At 34.1% G+C, this 25,548-nt stretch overlaps 3 protein-coding genes and 1 pseudogene across 5 annotated transcripts; 2 read left to right on the forward strand and 2 right to left on the reverse strand.

Moving 5' to 3' along the window:
• Window positions 1-2,704: 2,704 nt before the first annotated feature.
• Window positions 2,705-4,941, reverse strand: LOC148199891 (uncharacterized; annotated as a pseudogene).
• Window positions 4,942-4,988: 47 nt separating this feature from the next.
• LOC124844305 (zinc finger protein BRUTUS) lies at window positions 4,989-15,238 on the forward strand. Of its 2 annotated transcripts, XM_088112356.1 has the most exons (15): window positions 5,504-5,597; window positions 5,706-5,761; window positions 6,521-6,730; window positions 7,674-7,868; window positions 7,995-8,350; window positions 9,461-9,689; window positions 10,020-10,188; window positions 10,289-11,524; window positions 11,608-11,779; window positions 11,905-12,123; window positions 12,196-12,333; window positions 13,524-13,758; window positions 13,922-13,981; window positions 14,468-14,539; window positions 14,663-15,238. In XM_088112356.1, the coding sequence occupies exons 2-15, from the start codon at window positions 5,726-5,728 to the stop codon at window positions 14,792-14,794; spliced, it is 3,459 nt and encodes a 1,152-aa protein (XP_087968482.1). In that variant the 5' UTR covers window positions 5,504-5,597; window positions 5,706-5,725; the 3' UTR covers window positions 14,795-15,238. The 2 variants fall into 2 exon arrangements, with proteins under 2 accessions (XP_047177174.2, XP_087968482.1); XM_047321218.2 differs by lacking the exon at window positions 5,706-5,761 and having other exon boundaries at window positions 4,989-5,597.
• A 3,861-nt stretch (window positions 15,239-19,099) lies between these two features.
• LOC124844306 (DUF1639 family protein, putative (DUF1639)) lies at window positions 19,100-21,440 on the forward strand. 2 transcript variants are annotated; one of them, XR_015785690.1, is made up of 4 exons: window positions 19,100-19,950; window positions 20,753-20,825; window positions 20,897-20,992; window positions 21,260-21,440. XR_015785690.1 is itself a non-coding variant. In XM_047321219.2 (3 exons), the coding sequence occupies exons 1-2, from the start codon at window positions 19,453-19,455 to the stop codon at window positions 20,822-20,824; spliced, it is 570 nt and encodes a 189-aa protein (XP_047177175.2). In that variant the 5' UTR covers window positions 19,100-19,452; the 3' UTR covers window position 20,825; window positions 20,897-21,160. The 2 variants fall into 2 exon arrangements, 1 of the variants encoding a protein (XP_047177175.2); XM_047321219.2 differs by lacking the exon at window positions 21,260-21,440 and having other exon boundaries at window positions 20,897-21,160.
• Window positions 21,441-23,982: 2,542 nt separating this feature from the next.
• Window positions 23,983-25,427, reverse strand: LOC124844304 (uncharacterized). Its single transcript, XM_047321217.2, has one exon. It carries the CDS (start codon window positions 25,035-25,037, stop codon window positions 24,297-24,299), a length of 741 nt encoding a protein of 246 aa, XP_047177173.1. The 5' UTR covers window positions 25,038-25,427; the 3' UTR covers window positions 23,983-24,296.
• Between the last annotated feature and the right edge of the window lie 121 nt (window positions 25,428-25,548).

Here is a 25,548-nt window from a genome sequence, read left to right on the forward strand (position 1 = left end):
ACTCAATTGCCCATATGATCTCATATTTATTTATTTTAATGAACATCTCTATTAATAAAAAAAAAGTTGAAAATCTATCAATTTTTTTAAAAAATAACAATATAATTTTTTCGAGGTATAATACAATATTCCAATACCCTTATTGAAATTTACACAATTTAATCAATATGTATAAACTATATCTAAATCATAATAAAACGTTAAAAAAATCTTTGAATTTACATTAAATGTACTCATATAATACCATAGAAACACTTTACCTTGTCCTAAAGCACTATCAAAATGTCTTCATTGACTCGTACGAGTGAAGGGTTTTTTTCCATGCATTTGACTTTAGCATCCACTAACGTTTAAAGGGGCAAAACAAAAGGATATTTTGAGAGAAATTAAGCTTAATGGGTTGGGGAATATTACATAATGCCATAATTTAGTCTAGTGGGTTAGTAAAGCATTCAAGTCAAACTAATATTACGCATTGGATTAAGGACATTGATTACGAAATTAAAAGATTAAAGTTGTTCTATTTAAATTCATAGAAATACATTTTCTTAAAGTTGTCTACATAAGTTTTAAGAGATTTTAAAAAAAAAACGAAAAAAAACTAGCCGTTAACCTATGGCATAGAAATACATTTATTTTAATTATTGAGGTTTTCATAATCAATTATAAATATATGTTTTAATATTTTAGTAATAAATTATTAAAGTAATAACAATAAATGTATAATAAATATCATTATCAAAATAAAATAAAATAACTTTTCTTTTAATTTTTTTTTCTTCTATACCAGCATGGATGTGTGAAGTGTTAACGAACTTGAAATTGTTGGTGTAGTCTGTTCATCAACGTTGTGTGCTCAATACACTCTCTTTTGCTACTTTATTTGCTGCTTCTTCTCCTTTGAAAAATAAGACTGAAAGTGGAAAAAACAGGAAGAGATGATAAAATTATCCTAAGTCTTATCTAATCAGACTCAGCACACTAAAGAGACATATTCGGAATTGTATATATGTACGTGCACATTATAAGGTTGCTAACTGTAGTTGAAGATATGAAGCATGTCGCAAATTAGTGGGTTTATCTCTGCATTAGCAACGAGTATCAGTGACCAAAAATATATATAGTATAGAAGCCAATGTAAGTGTAAATGGATTCATCTTCCATATTTGGAGAGAGAAGACTTGTTCCATTTTGAATGTTCTTTCGGTGCATGGATGATAGATCATGTTTTCCATAAAGAGGTTGCAACATTGTGGTTAGGTCCAGAAGCAGGGACAAACTCAAATGGAAAACATCTCAGACCATCACCATTTGCATTTCTTCATTCAACATCAAAAGCTTCAAAATATCAAAACGTTCAATTGCGTCAATAATTATCTGTACTGTGCATGTTTTTGTCCATACGTGGATTACACCCATCGGATTTTCAAAAACTAAATTGTTTCTATTTAATAAATCTTACAATTTAATTGAAATAAAAATATATATAGAAATAAAAAATAAATTATAAATGTAAATATAAGTAACAAATAATTGAATAAGCCTCCAGAGTTTTTAACTTTTGTATATTAAAAACATGTTTGATGTACTTGGCATAAAGATACTATATTTTGAACATAAAAGAGTGTGTTAAAAGATCTTGATTTAACTAACAAATAAAATCATTTTACGATATAACGATTGAATTTAGTATGGTTGAGTTTATTTACACCCACTTAAATTGTCAACTATTGTAAAAATTATATTCAGAATCTGTGTTGCGCACTTAAAAAGCACTTTCGTTTGAATCGTGCCGACTAATATTTTAGTCCGACCCAAATTGACGAATGATTATTTGATGAAGAAAAAGGTTTCATGGTTTCACTTTGGGTTACAAAATCGAGGTTAAATCAGACTGACCCACCTGAAACTCATAAAATAAAGTCTCATTTCTTTCTTTATTTATATCTGTAACTAAATTATGGGTCCTTTAATGATTTGGTTTATTTCATAACTTAATTTATATCATTAGATTAGATACCTATGGCCACTTTCTCTAAAGTTAGGTCACCTGATGTAAAATTATCAATTGGAGTTTCATGTTTAGGATATATTCATCTCAACTTCCTCACAATTCTTCTATCCCATTTGAAGTGACTACTGACTCATATTATATGTAATGTGAGTTTGAGTTCCACTCATCATCAAAACACTTTTTTAAGTGTTTATAGGGTTCAAGGATTATTCTAATTATAATCTAGATAAGTTATTCAGAATCAACCCACGTAATTATTTTCTGTACAAAAGGTTTTACTATTTTTACGTTATTTAATATTTTATTTGATAGTTTAATTTTAAAATTCACTATTAGGCTAAAATTTTATAAAATCATTTTTAAGTTGAGATTTATATCACTTATATTTTATTAATTTATTTAATTGATCTATTAAAAGTGACAAAAAAAATTAAGCTCAACAATCAATCGAATTAAGAAAAACGGACCATCTATCGCAGAGTTTTTTTAAAGAGTGATGCTTGTCTACTAACCAGTTCAATGACAATGTCTTTATAATTTGAGTTGACTTATTTTGATTTCTATTGACTTTCTCTGCTCAAAAAACATTTTAATTTCAGAAATAACCAAACTTGTTATATAAAACTTACCAAGATATGATATTGGACTAAAACCAAGGAGTCCACTCTTGTAAGCGTGTCTTAACAAGCATTAATTTTCCCATATAGGAAATTCAAGTTTACCATCAAAGATCCATGACATGTATCATCACCATTGTTAATTTCAACTGCACACTATTTTCTATTTGTTGCAAGCAATCGTACCACTAAACTGAAGTGACCGTACTCGTAGTGTCATCCCATTCCATCTGATGTTGTCCCAATACTTTGATTTTTTCCATACCCTCTTCATCCATGGCTACATGCATGCTTCCACTAGCTAGCTTGATTTGTAGTACTAGATTCAATTATATTCATTGTTATGGAACCGCTTCTCCCTATGACTGTTATATTCCAATTGAAGGAACATCTTGTTGAGTTAGAAATGGAGGGGAGTTTAATGTTGGAGTTGAGTAATAGTATAATGATGAGACATTGTTGTTAGGCAAAAGGATAGGTTATGAAGTGTTGTTTTAGTTAAACACATGGATACCATCTAAAATATTGTTATTAAGCACACGAGTGACATCTAAAATGTTATTATAAAGTACATGAACAACATTTAAAATGTTGTTATCGAACAAAAAGGTGGGATCTAAAGTGTTGTTGTTATAAATCAAAAAGGTAGTATATGAAGTGTTGTTATCAAGCAAAATGGTAGAATATAAATTGTTGTTTTCAAGATAAAAGAGATTATCAAAGGTGTTGTTATTAAGCAAAATGGTAGGTTTTGAATTGTTAAAACTATGTAGGTTGAGGTTGAATCCTAATGTCTGACTTGGAAGTGTGAAATTTGGAGGTTCTAGCTTGAGGGGTGGAGGAACAAATGGGGAAGTAATGGTATGGGGTAAAAATTTGGAATTGGAGGTGGAAGAGGAGGAAGAGGAAGATGAAGAGGAGGGGAGTGAAGAGGAAGAGAAGGAAGGGACGGGAAGGACGAGGAGAAGGAAAATATCATTTAAGTATTGTAAAATTTTTTAAGGGTGGTGGATACATCCTAAGTCTTTTCCGAGCATTGAATCTTCCATCTGGGCTAAACCTTGAATAAAAGGGAAGTTGAAAAGACAACAATTGATGTTGTTGATGATGACATTGCAGTTGTTGTTAATGCTCAGTGGCCAGTTTCATAGTAGTCCTATGGTATTTCAAGGCAGTGATAATCTCCTTCCTTGTTTTTGTCATATTCATTAGCCTTTCTCAGTAAGGTATGTTAGTAAGCCTTCTTCTAATTTGTTTCCTCAGTTATTGTTATCCATGTTGTCCAAAAGTCAGATCGAGTTTAAACGGGTTAAGTTGGCTTATTTTGCCATCTTAAAATCTATAATATACTTATTTATTTTAAAATATATGTACTTTGAGTATAAAACTAGACATTAAGATGATTCAAGAATATCATCTTAAAAACTGAACTTTATCTTAAATTTAAAAAGTTGGTTGATAAAATAAATTTGTACTCGCTTATCCATTATAAATTCACTCTTATCTATAGTAAATATAAATTTAAGATTTTTTTATTAATATATGACTTCCATTGTTATTTATTTTAAGGTTAAAGGTTAAGATAATATTAATTTTTGTAAGAAGTGTAGAAGGTGGTATTTGAATTTACAGGTAGCACTGGTTTGACAAATGAATAGAAAAGGATAAGAAAAATGGTTAATAATAAATGGCGACGGTGAAAGGAACGAAGAAGGGTTGGATGGTGGTGGAATGTGTTGTGCAAAGCCAAGACAGGCTTAGGCTTGCACAGGCATGGGGCTGTCAAGTGCCAACTAATCCTCTCCACACACTTTCCTCGTGCCTCCCTTCTGCCTTTCTTATCCTATGCCAACTCTTTCTATTTTAATTATTTCCAAATTTATTTCTTCAATTTTATTATATTATATTATTAAAAACAAAGAATATTCCAACTCTTTAACTCATACGACTGATGATGCATGCTGTGGAACCACGTACACACCATTTCATTTCATAAAATTTTGTTTTCTTTTGCTATTTTCTAGCCTCATGTTTTCACTGCATAAATAGTATATGAAATATATTTTTAAGAGATAAAAAATAAAAATATCTCATTCTAATATAAGAAAAAAATACCGGGAGTATTTAAATTTAAAAAATTTTGAATAAAAAAACATAGATGACATCAAACTTAAAAGAAATAATAAAATATTGTAACAGGGACGTAGAATGAAGAAAATTCAATGGAAGAAATCCAAAATACTCTCGTCGTGACTCGTAACCCTCGTCTGACATCAGCAGCCTACGTGGCAAATTCTGGACACGTGGCATGACAGAGGTATATAAACATCGTGATATACCTCAGTCAGTCAGAATACACCACCTCGCAGGTTTCTTAATCTTATCGCACTAACCAAACAACCCCTTCTTCCTCGCTGAGAAGTTAGAATAGAAGGAAACAGCAACGGCACAAAAAGAAAAAAACGTTACTGTTAACTCCTGCAATCAAAATAACCCACCCTCGTTTCTCTCTCTCCCTCACGCGCGCGCTCACGCGCACACTCCATTTCTAACTAACCAATCTCCCGAAGCCGACAAGCCCCGCAAACCTAGGGAGAGGGAACTTTCCCGGAAAATTGAGCCACGAGAAAATTTCCCGACGGAGGAGAAAAAATTGGAAGCGTATGGCGACGCCGCTGACGGGGCTTCAGCACATGGACGGCGGCGGCGGAGTGGCGGTGCTGTCGAATCCGGTGAGTAAGGTGGATTCCTCCGCCAATGGCGGCGGCGGTTTCGGCCTGTCGCTGTCGGAATCGCCAATTCTGATATTCTCGTTCTTCCACAAGGCGATTCGGAACGAGCTCGACGCGCTGCACCGGTTAGCGATGGCGTTCGCCACCGGAAATTGCTCAGACATCCAGCCCCTCTTCCAACGCTATCATTTCCTCAGATCGATGTACAGACACCACTCCAATGCTGAAGATGAGGTGCAAGTTTCGGAACCGTTATTTTTCCTTATTTTTTGGTTCTTAATTTGATTGTTCTTCGGTCCTTGTTCGATTGAATAATCGAGTTTGTTTCCGTGAGGAATGAAGGGTGCTGAAAATGATGGTTGATGTTTGATAGCTTTAATTTCAGTTTCAGTGCCAAGGTATTTTAAAATCGAACCATCATGTGTTGTTCTATTGTATAATTATTATATATAGTCTTTTTGTTATTCTCGTTACTTTTTTTTCCGCATTTTGATTTTAATAACATGAATTCGACGTGTATTGTATGTAGATTGTGGAATCCGAATGTGATTCCTAATGTCTTTGCTTTTTTCTTTATCCTCTGCGAAGAACGTTAATTAATTACCATTACAAATAGTGTTAAACCATCCATGTCGCTACGGTTGCTGAGCTATGTATAATGATTATGCTGTTAACGGCTGTGGGGGTTGAACTATGCGGCTGCCACTAAATAGCTGTTATTAGATTTAAGAGAATGTATTCCAATTCATGACTGAATTGTGCTTTTATATAACGGTTAATAATTGTTGCTTCCTTGTAGTGATCAGCTAGCATCACATACATTAATTCCATTCTAGTGTGTAGCAAGTGAAATGACTGGGCTAGGTGACTAAAAAGTTTGGCCACATCTGTCACACGGATTTACTATATATATGTTTTTTTTAACTATTTGGACGAAGATGCTGTGACTGTGTTTGATTTATCTTTTTGAGAACATCCTATAGACTTCTTGATAGCTGTCCAAGGCTGCCTTTTTGTGATTTTAAGGCTGTATGCTATATTTTTCTCACGAGGATCCTTTGCTCAAACCAATACCATTTTTCTACTAATATTGATTTATCTCGGCTGCTTATCTGCTGTGTTCAAGCATTCTGAGGAAAATCTGTTCTCGAGTGTAGGTGATTTTCCCAGCTCTAGATATACGGGTAAAGAATGTAGCACAGACATATTCCCTTGAACACCAGGGTGAAAGTGAAATTTTTGAACATCTGTTTGAGCTCTTAAACTCTTCCGTCCATAATGTTGAAAGTTTTCCAAAGGAATTAGCTTCCTGCACAGGAGCTCTGCAGACATCAGTTAGTCAACACATGGCTAAGGAAGAGGAGCAGGTATAAGTTTGATGTATAATTCTTTCCGTGATTTCACTTGAATTCTTATTAAGAGATAAATGCAATGTTTGAGATATCAGAAAGGTGAACTTTGTATTTTCCTCCATACAAACTAAAAAGCATATTATTTACTATTTGCTTATTTCTAGGTAGGAGCCGAATCCTACTTGCTATAGATATAAACATTATATTTTTCCTATTTTATGCATATTTTTGCTTACTTGATGGGTTAGATGCTTTGGCTATTACTCTTAACCTGAACATTAGGTCTTCAATTGGTTAATAATAATTTAAAAACGGTAATCGTTGGTGTTGGAAATCCCACGTCGACTAGAGACAAGGTCAATTTAGAGTATATATGTGGGTGCAAACCTCACCTTACAAGCCGGTTTTGTGGGGTTGAGTTAGGCTTAAAGTCTATTTTTTAACATGATATCAGAGTTATACCTTGACGTGAGGGGGGTGTGTTAGAAGTCTCACATTGACTATAGATAAAGTTAATTTAGAATATATATGTGAGTACAAAATGTTAGCAATAACAGATTTTGCTTCTGTAACTTCCATTGTGATTAGATTACATAGTTCAGTACTTTAAGAACTTCATATCTTCTGTCTAGAAAAAAAAGGGCCTGTCATTTGACAGAATTCAGATTGTTTCATTATGTTTTATTTGTTGACATGGAAATACCATTTGGGAGAAAAACATGATGCAGATTGGTGAATGTTTATGATCAAGTTTTAAAAATTGTGCATGTTTATGAGGTTATAAACTAGAAGATTTAAACAAGCATGCTTACTTATGTTCATGTCTGACTGTGAATCTTACGGAAGCTTACAAACCAATATCATAAATGGTTTACAATCACACCCTTCATGTTAAATGATTAAAAATCTTGTTCCATTAGTGATGTGTATGATATTTTTGTTCGTTGGATGATATCAGGTATTTCCACTGCTTCTTGAGAAGTTCTCCCTTGAGGAACAGGCATCTTTAGTTTGGCAGTTTCTCTGTAGTATTCCTGTGAATATGATGACTAAATTTCTTCCGTGGCTCTCAACATCTATATCACCCGATGAACCTCAGGATTTGAGGAAGTGCTTAAGCAAGATAGTTCCAGAGGAAAAACTTCTTCAAAAGGTGTAGTTTTGTGTGCTGTTTTGCATCTTTGTTCTTTTCTTTCCAATGCTACTTTATGCATTGAACAAACTTTTGTATATTTGATTTTCATGGTAATGTATCTGACTATATTCTTGCTTATTGAAGGTTGTTTTCACCTGGATGGAAGGGAGAAGTCGTGGTAACGCAGTTGAAAATTGTGTAGATCATTCTCAGGTGCGGTGTAGTAGTAATCCTGTTAGCCATCAGAATGGAAAAATAAAATGTGCATGTGAGTCCACAACAACTGGGAAAAGGAAATATTCTACATGTTTCACAGATGTTTCTGATACCATCACAACACATCCTATAGATGAAATATTGTTTTGGCATAATGCGATAAAAAAAGAGTTAAATGAGATAGCAGTACAGACCAGAAAGATACAACACTCTGGAGATTTTACTAACCTGTCAGCTTTCAATGAAAGGTTGCAATTCATCGCTGAAGTTTGCATATTTCACAGGTATCATTATAATTTTTTTTACACTTTTGTCTCTCGGAAGCATCTTTTCTTCAATTAAAAATTCTCTTATATGATTTCTTTTTAGGGCTTATATCTTTTGTTTACAACTGAATTTAGTGTTTACAATTACCCTGTTCAATTTTACACTATCTTGGATCCCTATGCTTTGAATTTTTGAACTCACTTCTCACGGAGGAAAAGAAGAAAAAATAAGACAAAAATCAATTATTGCTCCTCAATTCTCCAACTTATATATTAAAAGTGCAACCTTTAGGGATGCTAATACATGAATTCATTTGTTGCTTCTCACTTCCTGCAACTTTGTCAGATGTGCAATTAATTAGTAATACCAAGAGGGAAAGCCTTAGTACAATGATAAACTTGCTACCTTGTGACATTGAGGTTCCAGGTTCAAATTTTGTGAACTACGTCTTCACTTGTGGAAGTTAGTCGGTGTATGTATACTCAGTATCTGGGCTGGCTTTATATAAGATCAGTAATACTAAATAAATAAGAAAAGGAAAACATCGATCTTAAAGGAGTAAAATAACAGTTGTCAATACACTTTCATGGAATGCAGTATAGTATTTTTCTATCAGAGGAACTTCTTGTGACCGTTTTATTTTAACATCAGATAGCATGTTGATTGATAACAATTATCATAAAAGATTAATCTGTCCTAACTATCTTAAAAGCATTTTCTGTACTACATTCCTTATGTAGTGTTAGAAGTACATGACAACCACAATTAATGGGTGAGAAATAAGGTATCATAGAATGTGGTTGAAGTGATTTATATTGTGATTGGTAAAACAATTATCATAAAAGATTAATGTGTGGTGCTATCTTAAAGCTATCCTCTGTACTACATTATTTATGTAGTGTTAGAAGTCTGTGACCACTATAATGAATGGGTAAGAAATACGGTGTCATGGAATATGGTTGTAGTATTACGAGAGGAGCTTATGATTTACTATGGTATATTGTGACAGAATGACTGTCAAACCAAAGGCCAGCTACATTTTTAAATGATATTCTCTATGCTTCATTATTTATGTAGCTGTAGAATGTACAGCAAGGAGTGCTGATTGATTCTTTATATGGATGCAGTATTGCTGAAGACAAGGTTATTTTTCCAGCAGTAGATGGAAAATTTTCTTTCCGTAAAGAGCATGCTGAAGAAGAAAGCCAATTTAATGACTTCCGTTCTTTAATTGAAAGTATTCAAAGTGAAGGAGCAACATCTAGTTCAGAAACTGAATTTTATTCAACATTGTGTTCACATGCTGATCATATACTGGAAACAATACAGAGGCATTTCCATAATGAAGAAGTTCAGGTGATTCTTCATTTGTCTTGAAATAATTTTTCTCAAGAGCTCCTGAGATGAGATGTGTATGTGTTAGGAAATGCATTGTTAAATGTTGATATTACAATAGGATGATTAATAAATTGGTTTGGGGGGGGAGGGAATTTTTTTCCTATGTGCAGAAGTTACACCATAGCTTATCAAAGGTTGATAACTATGAGCATTTATGACACAGGAAGGGGAGTTCTGTACTTCTTAATCCAAAGTTGGCATATATAGCAAGAATTTCCCAAAATAATAGCCTTTTGAAGCTACTTGTTAATGTATTTTTTCAATGTACCTAATTCCTCATTTCTGTAGGTTCTTCCTCTTGCACGGAAGCACTTTAGCTTCAAAAGGCAACGTGAACTTCTCTATCAAAGCTTATGCATGATGCCATTAAAGTTGATTGAGCGTGTCCTTCCATGGTTGACTAGTTCATTAACTGAAGATGAAGCACAAATGTTTTTGAAAAACATGCAATTGGCAGGTTATCTGTCTATTTTTATTTTGCTTCTTGCTGAAAGAAAGTATATTTTTAAGAAATTTAGTTGTCTTCTATATTTGACTATATTTCAATTTTATTCCAGCTCCAACAATAGATTCTGCTTTAGTCACACTGTTCTGTGGTTGGGCTTGCAAGGCTCGTAAAGATGGTCTGTGTTTGTCTTCTAGTGTGTCAGGCTGCTGTCCAGCCCAGAGAATTACTGATATTGAAGAAAATATTGTTCAATCTTCCTGTCCTGCTTCTGCATTGTCTGGTAGAGATTGCTCATTATTAGCTGAATCAGATGGGACCCAACAAAGACCAGTCGAGCAAAACCTACTGGAGGTGCATAATGAAGATGTCTCTGAAGTTTCAGAAAGTGGAAGTATTCAGAAACGATGTTGCAGTTCGCAGTCTTGTTGTGTGCCAGCATTAGGAGTCAGCAGGAACAATTTGGGGCTGGGTTCACTCACTACAACCAAGTCCTTACGCTCTTTGTCTTTCACTGCTTCTGCTCCGTCCATTAATTCTAGTCTTTTCATATGGGAAACTGACAACAGCTCATGTGATGTTGGCTCTACAGAAAGACCAATAGATACCATATTTAAATTTCATAAAGCCATACGCAAAGACTTGGAGTATTTGGACATTGAATCTGGAAAGCTTTGTGATTGTGATGAAACAATTATTCGGCAATTTAGTGGAAGATTCCGGCTTTTGTGGGGTTTATATAGAGCTCATAGTAATGCAGAAGATGATATAGTATTTCCTGCACTTGAATCCAAAGAAGCACTTCATAACGTGAGCCATTCCTACACACTGGATCATAAGCAGGAGGAAAAATTATTTGAAGACATTTCCCGTGTTCTTTCTGAACTTTCCGTCCTTCATGAAGTCTTGCAGAGGACCCATATGCCAGCAGATTTAAGTGAAAATAGTTTTGGAATTCCTGATGCCAAGGATATGGATAATGTGAAAAAGTACAATGAGCTTGCAACTAAGCTTCAAGGGATGTGCAAATCTATTAGAGTAACCCTAGATCAACATATTTTTAGAGAAGAGCTTGAGCTTTGGCCACTGTTTGGTAAACATTTCACTGTGGAAGAACAAGACAAGATAGTTGGCCGGATAATTGGCACTACAGGTGCTGAGGTTCTCCAATCAATGTTACCATGGGTAACTTCTGCACTTACAGAGGATGAACAGAGCAAAATGATGGACACATGGAAACAGGCAACCAAAAACACCATGTTCAATGAATGGCTAAATGAATGCTTGAAAGAAAGTCCTGTATCTACAACACAGGCAGAAGCTTCAGAGCGTAGCACTTCTCAAAGAGGTTTTTATTCTGAGTTTCGTTTATGTATAGTGGAAATTGCAGAATGAATATCTAAAGTATAACATGTTGTGGTTTTGTACTAGGTGGTGATTACCAAGAAAGCTTGAACCTGAATGACCAGATGTTCAAGCCAGGTTGGAAAGACATTTTCAGGATGAATCAGAATGAACTTGAGTCAGAAATACGGAAGGTCTATCGTGACTCAACTCTTGATCCAAGGAGAAAGGCGTATCTTGTGCAGAATCTAATGACTAGGTTTGTTCCAATTATTCGAAGTCCCTTGTTTTATATAGTTACAACATAATACATTTCATGTTCATTTCATAGCAATTTACATATTGTCTTCAAGTTTTTACTGATTAGCTATTTATTTACTGTAGTCGCTGGATAGCCGCCCAACAAAAGTTACCCAAGGCTCCATCTGGGGAATCGTCCAGTAAACAAATAGAAGGATGCTCACCATCTTTTCGGGACCCAGAGAAACATATATTTGGTTGTGAGCATTATAAGCGAAATTGCAAGCTTCGAGCTTCTTGTTGCGGCAAGTTATTTACTTGCAGATTTTGTCATGACAATGCAAGCGATCACTCAATGGATAGGTACATTTTTCACAGAACTTCTAGTCATTTAGTAATGGGATGTATTTCTTAATATCTATTTGATAATTGCAGAAAAGCAACAATGGAAATGATGTGCATGCAGTGCCTAACTATACAGCCTGTTGGGTCTGTATGTATATCTCCTTCATGTAATGGACTTACAATGGCAAAGTACTATTGCAACATTTGCAAATTCTTCGATGACGAAAGGTACTTTTTTGGTTCTTTAGAAATCGAGAGATTTAGTAGGAAACTGTTGTTTCCTTTTTTTGTTGTTTGGTTACAGAAAGAGGCCTTAGTTATAGGCCTAAGAAAGGACAGTGGTTACATGATATCCACAGCACACAGCTGTAATTATCATTCTAGCTGTCATGTGAACTATAAGCTCCTTGCCCGCGCTTTCCTTCTTACTGTCTTTTATATACTTGCGTATTAATGGGCTAGTAGTTGGAACTTACTTTCTGAAGTTGGCACAATCCTAGTTAATAGTTAATCCTTCTCTTGATTGAACTTATACTATTTCACAACGTACTTTTTTATTATTTCGGTTTCTCGCTAAAAATATTATTATTTAATTTTTTAAAATAAAATACTTATATTAAATTATAATTATATTGTTATAATCTCAAATTAATATAATAAATAAATTATAAATTTTAAAATCGGGTACAAATAATAGTATAACAACATTTGCCTATCTAAAAATAATTATGCTCCAGAACTTTATTATCTTAACTTGCATCCATAACTGTCAAGACCCATCGGTACCTTCAGTTTTTGATTGATTTACACTAGTTATAAATCCTTTGGAAAGAAATATGCCAAGGGAGACCTGAATGGGAAGTATCCCAATGATATGCCCTTATTTGTCTCAGTTATTGCAATGGATGTGTTTGGGATCTATGACGTGAGCCAAATACATTTAGTATCACAGTTAATTAAATTAGGACACAGAATAACAACTTTGTACTTATGGGCAATGTGCAGTTCCAATCCTCCTTTCTATAATAGCTACATCGTAAAAAGTTATGCATGTTACAAAGAAGATATACAAAACGTTGAGGACGTATTAAATGGTTGAAATAAATGCAAGGATCCATAGTCTTAGCAAAATCTTCTCTTTTGGAAAGATATGGAGAATGTACCAACAGGTTTGAAAAATATGTATTCTTTAACATATACATTGGGAGATTGAGAAGTTGTTACATTCGTTTTCTTTTCCGTTGATAATTCTCTATTTTATTGATATGTTAATGTTATATGATTATCTTAGCAAGACACATTTGGAGACATGTCATATACGATCCAATCAATTAATAATCTGTCAACTTTTGTAGTTTATTAATTTTAACTTTTGTTGTACCTTTTTTGGTTGTAAACCTTGCATCATTCTATTTCAGGAATGTTTATCACTGCCCATTTTGCAATATATGCCGTGTTGGACAAGGGCTTGGAATTGATTATTTTCATTGTATGAAGTGCAATTGTTGCCTGGGGATAAAATCTGCCTCTCATAAGTGCCTGGAGAAAGGTTTAGAAATGAACTGTCCAATTTGCTGTGACGACTTGTTCACATCAAGCGCAACAGTGAGAGCTTTACCGTGTGGGCATTACATGCATTCATCTTGCTTTCAGGTATGTTGTGTTCATTTGAGGGTTAAGTAATGGCAGACTTGAAAGGAAAAAAGAAAAGTGAGAGAAAATCTGCATTTGAATCATTTGTCTTGTCTCTTCTTCGAATGAAGTTGTCTGAAAGAAGGCTTTATATTCAATCTTATACTTTGTTGTAAAATGTTAGGCATACACTTGTAGCCACTACACGTGTCCAATCTGCAGCAAATCATTGGGAGATATGGCGGTAAGAATATTCTTTTTCATATATTTACTATGAAGTCGAATACTGCAAACTTGGTTTTTAGACATATAGTTCTATACATTTATTGATCCTGAACAATTTCATTTCATGAATGTGTTGGCACACTTAGGAATTTAAGATGACTGAAGAGTGTAAACGTAAATACTATCCCTTTGTCTCTTGATTAAAAGATTTTTTTAAAAGAAATTAGAATTATAATGCAGATGTTAAATCTCAGTACCTAATAGTCTTTGCGGTATGATTAACTAAAGAGATAACTAGAAAGTTAGTTTTTGTCTTTTCTCGGTGTTTAAGGTGTGCGTGAGCTAGGGCTTTGGGAACCATTTCTTGTGGGTTCACTTCTACTCTCGGTTGGGTATTGAGATATGAATATTAAGTCAAAAGCCATGTGTATTGAACTTTCAAGTGTAAAATGAATTGCTTAAAATTTCATGGCATGCAATACTTAACTGTTTCCTACCTGCCCAGGTTTACTTCGGTATGCTTGATGCTTTATTGGCTGCTGAGGAGCTTCCTGAAGAGTACAGGGACCGCTATCAGGTATTACTTCCGTCTCTTCATAAATATATATTTGGTCCATTGTCATCATAATTTCCTTTCAAAAGCTTTTGTGTGGTTATTTGTCAACTTATTTTTGTACTCATTTTCATAATTCGGACGCAGGATATACTCTGCCATGACTGTGACCGAAAGGGCACTTCACGCTTCCACTGGCTATATCACAAATGTGGATCTTGTGGCTCATACAATACCCGGGTAATCAAGAGTGAGGCAACAAACTCTAGCTGCCATTAGCCTGCTTATCTTTTTGCTGTGGAAGTACAGAATATGTAAATATTTGTATAGCCTATCCAATTTTCCCCCAACCAGAAAACTGGTTACATTCCCTTTTATACCAATGCAAGTCACTTGCACGGATGCCTCTCATGAGTTACCTCATCTTCTCGTAAGCCGGAGATAGAAACACCAATGAATTCCATAGTTGTCATGTATAGATAAGCTTAAATCCATATTTTTTGCTCTGGATTAATTACCTTTTCCACTTTTCTGCTTCTTCTAGTTCTAGGTAAAGTTCATTTAAGTGCACGCTAGCTTTTCTTACACACCAATCCTGGGTGAAGGGAGACTAATCCAGTCATGTCAGATTCTGTTAGATTTTTTTATTTTATTTTATTGTGAGGATATATATACCAAATGATTCTGTGGAGCTTAATAAACAACAGCATATCATGTTGAGCAGATCTGTGGTGAATGTCAATTTTGATAGTCAAGACGGATTGAAATCTCAGTATAGTCATCACGTGTTAGGAGTTATATTAATACTTTCAAACACTTGTAACGGGCATTTTTTTGAATAGCAGTTTACATTTCCTTTTCAAAAGCACCTAATGATAAAATATACTAAACTTCTTTAGTGTGAATAGAATATAAACGGAACATATGTATTCTGATCGTACTAAACAGAGAACGTACGTAAACTGTTGAATTTAGATAAAAAATAGTTATCAGATGAAAACGGTTTCGTTTGGTTTGCTTGTGAGACTGCTTTATCTCGAGTTTGGTCAAACTCATCCGTCCTTTTTTTATAGCTTGATTAAGATTTGAATAATGGAATGGTAACTTTTCATCAGAAATAAAGTTGCATTTCGAGGCTGATTGCTTTGGGCCATGAAATGTATATCTTAACTTTTCATTTGACATAAGGAAAGATAAAGCTGACGAAACCTTGGCATCAACTCTGCATCATGCTTAAATTGGAAAGAACTTTCTTTTTTCTTTTCAATTTACTTCTGTTTGTTTTCTCTGTCTAAATGACCATGGAAAATAAAAGTCTCATTCTCCTAATTCTCCTAATTGAAAGCATGCATTTTTTTTTTAATAACAATCACATAGATAGCTAATTTCTAAAACAATGCCAATTCTTTTTTTAAAAAAAAAAAAATAGAGTAGTTTAGGCAAGCATTTCCAATTAATTTCTAGTTTTCTTTAGTTTGAAAATCTTATTGTTTAATCATATCAGAACCATTTAGTGAAAAAAAAATGTTTTTAATAGCTTGTAGTATTTTTTGAACCATTAATATTTTAATTTATAACTTTTCATATTTTATATTTTTTGCTTCTGAAATGTTTATTACTTTACGTTTTTTTTGCACTAGATAGACATATATTATCACATTAATCAACATAAATAAAGTGTATGTTATTTTTATTTTTATTTTATTTTAAGCTTAAATAGAAATATTTTTTATCTATATCATTAATTGTAGAGCGCATGTTGTAACATCCTAAAAATATAGCTGTAAACTATATTTAAGAGTTCTTACATTTACAATAAAATAAAACAATTATAAGAAATAAAATTAAGTTATAGTTATCCTAAAATAACCATAAATTTAAAACTTTACAGAAACCTATACTGAATACAAACCATAAGAACAAACCAAGAACGGTCATATCCTAAGGGGTTGAAGACTCCTCGCTCAACACATGCTCCAAAGAATCCTCTTCGCACTCTGCTCACACCCACAAGGTGATCATTGCAAGGACGTAGACGACCGAACGGATAACATGACAAAACAAGAAAATAAAGGTAAGCTAGTGTAATTTAATTAACTATGTTAACATACAATTCATACAAACATATAATACAATCATACATATACATAAATCATATAAGCATGTTATAATCGACCACTTTCACTCTGACTGTCCGGACTGTATGAATATGTAGCTATGACCGTTCTTCCACTCGTAGAAAGGTAAACTGGAAACCTCACGAATACCATAGCTGGAAACCCAAGCCGCCACACGAGGTTAACCCTTCATCCCTCACTGTAGTTGGAAACCGCAAGCTACAACATGAGTTTAGTCCGTTAGTTGGAACCCCAAGCTATACGCGACCAGGCCTCCTGCTATTCTCACCACATGCGTCACCATTCTCTACTTGAGACTCGGTGACCATTAGAATGTCAGGATGAACGCCAGCTTAGCCTATCCATATTCATACTTTACCAATTCAATAACCATTCATCAAGACATTCCTCCTTGGAACTCTCTTCCATACCAACTTGAAATATAATACCAACATACTTCCTCATCCATAATATATTTAAGTAAAATTAAACCGAACAGTAAAACAATCACCACCATTGATTACAACCGAACGAAAAGCGTAGCATAACCTCTGAACAAGACCGAAAGGGAGACTACTCCCTATACGTGAACATGACCGAACGATCATGTAAAGAGTAAAACTTAAGCATGAGCCGAACGTCTTTGAAGTTGAACGCCAAAACAACCGAATTCTAAAGCTAAAATCGAACACTTGAATCTTAGACCAAACACTTATGATTTAGAACGAACATTATTGGCTTAGGTCGAACACTATTGGCTTAGGCCGAACACTATTGACTTAGGCCGAACACTATTGGCTTAGGCCGAACACTATCTCTAACATAACTGCTAGTATAAGACCGATCACTACCAAAAACGAGCGCTAGTACGAGACCGAGCACTACCAAGAACGAGCGCTAGTACGAGACCGAGCACTACCCAGAACAAGCGCTAGTACGAGACCGGGCACTACCAAGAACAAATGCTAGTATGAGACCGAGCAGCTAGTACACGACCGAGCGCTAACACTAGCAGAACTGCTAGTACAAGACCGAGCGTTATCATTAGCATAACGGCTAGTATACGACCGATCACTAACACTATCATAACTGTTAGTACGAAAACGAACGTTATCACTAGCATAACGGCTAGTATACAACCGAGCGCTATCACTAGCATAATGGCTAGTACACGACTGAGCGCTCTAAACTTATACATAATGTATAAGTAAGACCGATCATTGAAGTTACTGAACACAAATTACAAACTAAATACAATTATAATATCGAGGCCTTAACTGATCTGAATACTTTTATCTAGGCTGACTTATGAGTGAAAATAGAAAACTATATTTAGACCGAGCATTATATTCAATTATACACAATATAAGACCAATCGATCATTAACTGAAAAACTGTACAAAAGTAGAATTCAGTTAATACCGAACACTCTGAAAGGCCGAACGGTCACAAATGACTCTCAGCGACATGTAATAATTCTGTAGAATTATGATCAAACCTTATTCTTACCCAGTCACACCATTTAACAACATCAACACATCCAGATCAATATGCAGAAAACTTCAACATTTCCAATATCAACCAAACATCTCAACATACCACCATTTAAAACATGCAACCGTACTAACATGCAGCAATCCATACACAGAAGAATAATAATTAAATCACAAGCTTCCCTTACCTCTTGATCGAACAACAAGCTCAATCAACTGCAAAATTGCGCTCACCACATACCAAAATCCTAGAACACCTAAAGCTCACCGATTGAGAAGGAAAGATCACCCCAAAAGACCAAGAACGTGATTAGAAACGAGAATAAGAAAATGGTGAGCACATGCAACCAGAAACTTGGCTTGCATGTACCAGGAAATAGAATTTCTAGGAAGAGAGTGAACTTAGTGACTCTAAACTTGATTTTGATCGGTGGAAAAGAAGATCTTGACTCCCAAAATTGCTCAGACTGTGGCTGGTTGAAGGAAAGATGAAATGAGATGAAGAATTTCTAGAGAGAATGAGGAGAAAAGAAAAGAGAAGAAGTTTCGGAAAGAAAAAGTGGTATCAAAAAATAGAATCAGTATTTACATCTTTCATTTATATAGTAATATTATTTTATTATAAAACATTCAGTCTCATTGTTCTCATACACCTCTACACTCCAAACCTTGATAATTTTTCAGTTCTTACACATGTTATGAAAAAAATATATAATAATTGAATTAAAAACATATAATTAAAGTCGTTAATCTTTATGAGAACTTGCAGTAGTCCAAAAGTTAAAACTGAAATTATCCTAAAATATGTAAAATAAAATTAAAACTAATATAAAAAATATTATATATGCGTATTCAGTCCCAACCAAGACCATAAAAAAAGACTGGAGATGAAATAAATGGCAAGTTGGATTAAATAGAAACATGAAATAAAATATTAGTTTAGGCAGCGATAATCTTAATCTTGTCTGAGCCTCTCTTCTCTCCTTGTGTCTATGTTGTGTCTGTCTCTGTCATTCGTTCACCCTTTCATATTCATAATCATAATAATGCATACATAACATAACACAACAAACAAACCAACTCATTCTCCATCTTCAATTCTCAATTCTCAAATCATTCAAACCTTCATTCTCTCTGCAAATTCAATTCAAATACAACCCCACCATTCATTCCTTCCTCAAGCCTCCCAAAAAACAGCTTGAAACACACCACACACAAAAAAGAACCCCATAAAACTTCACAGACACAAAGGTACACACGAAGAAGAAAAACTCGACGAGGAATAAAAAAGTTCAGTTTTTTCTTTAGTGTGATCATCGTTTCGTCGATGGCCACGGGACCCGAAAGATCGAAGCCACTGCACAACTTCTCGTTGCCCTGTTTGAAATGGGGCACCCAACGGTTACTTCGCTGCGTCAACGCCGACCTCGATCGCCGATCCTCGAGATTCGACGCGGCCCAGAACGGCGTCGTTCGAGTCCCCAACAAGCGCAAAATGAACGACGGCGACGCCGTTTTCTTGGGAGGACTCGGAGAAGAAGCTAGTGGCGTGGCCAACCATGCCATGATGCCTTGGAATTTGAGAACGAGAAGAGCTGCGTGCAAGGCACCGCAGAACGAAGAGGAGCGCAGGTTTTTCGACATGGGGTGTTCTTTGCCGCCGGTGAAGGAAAAGAAGAAGATGCTGGTGACGGGGAATAAGAGAGTTAAGTTTTCTGTTTCCCTCTCTAAGGAGGAGGTGGAGCAGGATTTCTGGGCCTTGGTTGGAACTAGGCCCCCCAGAAGGCCCAAGAAGAGGCCCAGGATTGTGCAGAGGCAATTGAATGTGAGTTGATTCAAGTAAACTAACTAGCAACAATTTGGAGGTTGGATTGTGTGGTCTATGAAATGATATCTTGTTTTCAGGTTCTCATGGTTTTCTGGTTTTTCTTAGCTTAATAGGCATGCAATTCATTTCATTTTAAGAAATTTCATGCTGTTGTTGAACCAATTAGAAATCGTTCATGGCTTTTAAGGTAATAATTTTAAAGAGAACAAATTTACCATACTGGGTAATCTGTTTAAACGGATAATAGTCTAAAAAACCTGACTTTTAAGGTATGTAGCTATGTATTATGAATGTCAGTGAAAGAAGTTGAAAAGAAGAACTTTGGGTATGGGATGCCTTATATACAATGCTGAATACATATCAGAAACTGCAAGAAAAGAGTGAGAATGAATGTTAGATGCAAACGAGAAGGTATGAGCGCCTTATATACAAGCTGAATGTGCAGGAAAAACTGTTAACAACCGTTGGCAGTTACTGTAAATCACGGCCCCACGCGGCAAGATAGTTAGCATGCACAAACGATGTGTGACAATGTCCAAGTTAGAATGGGCTCCTCTGCAGGACACATGTTTGATGTCATTAATCTGAGACCAGGGCTGGTCGGAAACACTTACTACATACATGTCAATTTGTGATTAAATGATAATGGAGAAAACCTGAGTTTTAAGGAAGTCACAAGATATAATATAATAGTCAGCAAACTTACTATAATGTTTGATTGGATGAGAGTGTATTTTAGTTGAGTTTTTTCTATTTTGTTACAGTGTTGTGATGTTTTTTCTGGTTCAATTTATTGCAGACACTTTTTCCTGGTTTTTGGCTGGCTGAGGTCAGTGCAGAGTCATACAAAGTGGCTGATGTTCCTGAATGAGGTAAAATTTCGTGATAGTTCAATTTGGTTTTCAACTGGAATTCATATGCTGTTAATGGTTGTGATGTGCAGGAACTTAAATGAATGGCTAAACATGGTTCTGATTCTGAATGGATGACCCGAATATTTTAGCTCACTGACTTCCCATGTGTTGTGACATAAATAATGGTAAATTCCAAATCATCTATGTAAATGAAATGTTTAACTCAATAATCATGAAAATTTGGAATTTTGCAATCAGTTGTACTTGTCTGAATGTTGTAGCTTGCAGATTGTACGGATCAACTTTGTTTTCACTTATTTGAACATAATCTATTCACCATTTTATTGTTAGAATTATGTTATCCTGGACAAAACAGTTTTTAACATCTCAGTTGTTTACATCATCCATCATTACTCATTGCAATAGTGAAAAGTCCTTTTGGTTTATTGTAGTAAATAGTTCATTTTTGCTCAAATGCTGGAGCTGTTAAAGTTTTTGTTCATCCATCACAGAGCAAGTTCAATATTCACTTTAGCAGAATTTCCAATGGTGTAGGTGGTAAAATCTATTGAGCCTAATCTTTCTGTAAATATTAATGCAATGGCATGGTTTTGTTGAAAGAAATATTCCAACTGAAAGATTTATGAGTTATCCATTTCTGTTGCTAAATTTCCCATTCTTTTCACTTAACCTTGCGCACAAGTTTGTGACCATTTAAGCCATATGCAACTCCAGAACACATAAATGAACTCACTGAAAAATAGTTGTAACTTAAACAGCATTTTTCACTGGTGTTATCAACCAATTCAAGTACTTGCTAAATCAGAGTTCTTCTGTGACATTCTTGATTATTTCATTTAATAGATTTCATGTTTAATAACTGCAAGCATTGGATGGTCTAGTTGGTATTGAACTTGCCAAATTGAATAGTTGAGAAATTATGAAGTTTGTGACCATCCGAATAAGGCAGCATCTGAATTCTGACAGATCTTATAATTAATTAACACTAATGATTATTGAACATCTTTGTCTGTAACAATTCAGTGATTATATATTCAAACTTGAATTTTTTTATCCGCATTTAATTTATCTTAAATATGGTTAATCGTTTTAAAAATTGATAAAACATAAATTCCATTATTATACTTATACTAATACTAATATTAACGAAGAAAACCCAAAAAAGAGCATTGATTAAAAACAAACCATGCAACGTAGTTGAAGAAAATATTTAAGGGTATTCTAATTCCTAATTATAAAGAATTACAACTAGAATATATTTAATAGAAATATAATTTCCAAATATAATAAATATATCATGTTGATGAAGCTGGGTATCTGTGGATAATAACTTGTAGTGTTACACTTAACACCAGACCAGTGTGATAATCACATATTCCAGGTTATGTTATCTCTAATTCAAAAACATGACAAAATAATAGATTAATTAACTTTTGTGGGGAAGTGCCAATATACTATGATCAAGCAATTAAATAACTTTTCACTGAATAATGTAGCCTTTTTTAATATTATATCATACGAACTAAATTTAGATAAACTAAAAAACATATTTTTATCACACAGTCACTAATTATTTATGTTGGAAATGTTCTGTGATAAAATAAATTAACTAATGAACTCGCTTTATTGAAAGAAAAAAAAAAACTTCCAGTTCAATTATTAAATCACTAAATTTAACATCTAGTCTTTTTAGAAAAATAAAAGTTTGATAGAGTATGTGTATTTGGAACCATAGAGTTTAGGAGGCATATAAATTACCAATTTAAAATTAAGATGAATTTTAAAAAGTTTAGGAGGATAGAGATAACCAATTTCAAATTTGAAGTAATCCTAGAATCATCTTGTGAATGTTTTTCTATCTAACTTTGACTCTTAAGTGAATTTCCTAATATATATATATGATCAATCCTTCTTGATATTTGAACCTAACGTCAACATCTACCCATTTGAATTAGTATAAGAATTAAAAGTTTATTGGTACACGTAATTATATAAAATATGTGAAAACTCCTTAGGACAATAGCAGTTTTGGTAATACAATATCATATCTTTATTTTATCTTAACAAAATATTAAAATTTGTAAAATTACAAAAAAATTTACAAAATCAACTAACTCAAATTAAATTAATATATTTTTGACATATATTTAATATCCACTATCCTAATAATTCACTTTGTTTGTTATTACCTAATATAATCATGAACCCCAATCCGTTGACTTCAATTTCCTTTACAAATGCACCCACCAAAAAAATTCATTACAAAGGTCCAAATTGATGAATGTTAGTAATTATTCTGGGAATCCAAACCCCGCACATTATGGAAAAAGAAAAGTAAATGAATAGAAGTTTCTTGTAAAAGTAAATATATAATATTTCTAAACCACCAAGAATTATGAGGGTGCATTTCTGAAACTTGATCATTACTTAATTTGCTTTAAGCTTTTTCTAATGTGAGACAAAGTTCATCAGAGGTTCAACCACCAGAAAACTGATGAAACCTCTCCAAGTGGAATCAAAGAAAGAATTTTGGACAAGAATTCGATTGCCCAATACAAAAAACATGAAGGGTTCGGTACATTTGCATGTGAAATACATCAAATCTGAGAAAAAATTGTGTCTTGTTAGATAAACAAAAAGGATTAGGATGACTAGGTGAGCTGGGGGAAAAAGCCAATTCAGAAACCAAATTTCCCACAATGTTTCATCAATGATTTGTTTGCTTTCCCATGAAACTGTCACCACAGTTGTCATACATTTGCAGTTAGAGACAAAATGTTAGTTAAATGGACGAGGAAATATTACTCAAATCAAAACCAGTGCTTATCTGACTCTGTTGAGTTAACATGGAAGATACAGTATCAATAAAACCTCAATTCAACCACACATGAAATTCACATCATTCTTTATTCAAAATCTTAATATCATGAGTTAAAAAATCTCAATGTTATACTGTGCTTTTAGACTCACTTAGAATTCTAACCGAATCAACACCCAAAAGAAAAAGTTCCATATTTAGAAGTAGTGAGGAATCACAGAAGAAAACAAAATAAGACAAACTCCCATTGTTATGTCTCCCAAGATGGACACCCTCTTATGGCCATGCCATCCACTAGATCCATCAAAATACAATGATATTGATATATTAAAAATCATTTTAATATATTTTAAAACATCAAAATTAATGTTGATAATGTATTTTAAAGGTACAATACAACAGAGTAACAGAGAATCTAAATTCGATCCATGATATGTTACAATATATTATTTCAGTTTCTAATACTGATATTTAATCATTATCTGCATATGGCTTAATCAACTTCATTGATTATCATGCGATCCAGTAATTAGCCTTTTATTAATTCTCACTTTCTTTGTCTGATCATAGCAAACGATGACTATGATAAAAAAATAAACCAAGATGATTTCATGACATGATTACGATGACGATGAAAACACAAGAGAAATTCATTTCTTGCTCTTCTTAACCTTCCCAACGCGTAAAAATGAACCCAAACTGAAGAGATTTGTACTTCCCTTTGTAACACAAGGAGTTGGTACGTTCAACACAGGATTAATCCTAAGCCCGTTGGGATAATACCCTCCATAACCCTTACCTGAAGGAGATTTCTGCAAAGGATGCATATTTAAGGAAGAATATGAATATGATGATGATGATTTAGCTGCTGAAGAATGCTTGTTTGAACTCACTCTCTTTGGATTTGTCACTGAACCTGTTGAATTGCTTCTTGACAAAAGAGATATAGAGCATGTCAAGTTCTTCTTTGTATCACGATTCAGACTCTTACTTCTGTTGAATCCCCAGAAAGACTTCGAATGAGGCTTCTTCTCATGATCAGGAGTCACATCTAGGAGTTCTCTAATGGTTTCTTTCTTCACTTTGTCGACACTCGAGGCACACGGACGAGGAGGGAGTTTTGTTGTGTTTGTTGTGTGAGGATGTTCCAAATGATGAGTGAGTTTTCTTGCAGTGGTTTTGTGTTGCATCTGAATCGGAAGGATCACCCCATTAGAGAAAAGTTCATCTGCAGAAGATGATTCAAACGCGAGGCTGCTGCTGCAAGTGTTGAACTCAAAATCAGAATTTGAGTCATGCAACAATGTAACATCTTGTTTCATCGGAGAAACTTGTAGTTCGGAGAGATCATGAGAGAAAGAGAGACGAGGTGGAGTTGTTTCTGAGCACATGACAACACACAAAAAGATGTAAACAGAATTGGGAGCAAACAGAAAAACAATATGGCTTTAAGGACTGAAAATATGTGGTTGATTTTGATTCAGAAGTTGAGAACAGAAAGGAACAGAAAGAAAGAACACTTTTGATAGTCTTTCTGATATAGAGTGATACAAAAAGAAAGTGAGTCTGATGAACATTTATTGAAGTTTCATGGAGTTGAAAGATTGTGTGTAAGTTGGAAGATCAGAGAAGATTTTGTCTATTACTGTTGGAGAATAGAAACAAAGGAGAAAGACAAATGTGTGAGAAATTGGAATTGTAAAAGATGTTTCAGTCTATAAAATGAGTAAAGAAGATGCTTGATTAGAGGAAAGTGACTCCAATCACAATGTAATTCTGCTGAATTGAAGGAATAATGTTTGGAGTCTTTGTCTATAAAACAGCCAACCTACAAGACTTGATCTGTAAGATATAGACTTTTAGATTTCTCATTCTAACCACTGATTAAGCCTTTTGTTCTTT

This window comes from Vigna umbellata, chromosome 4 (assembly GCF_029865625.1).
Source record: "Vigna umbellata cultivar VRB3 chromosome 4, Vumbellata_1.0, whole genome shotgun sequence".
NCBI lineage: Eukaryota > Viridiplantae > Streptophyta > Magnoliopsida > Fabales > Fabaceae > Vigna > Vigna umbellata.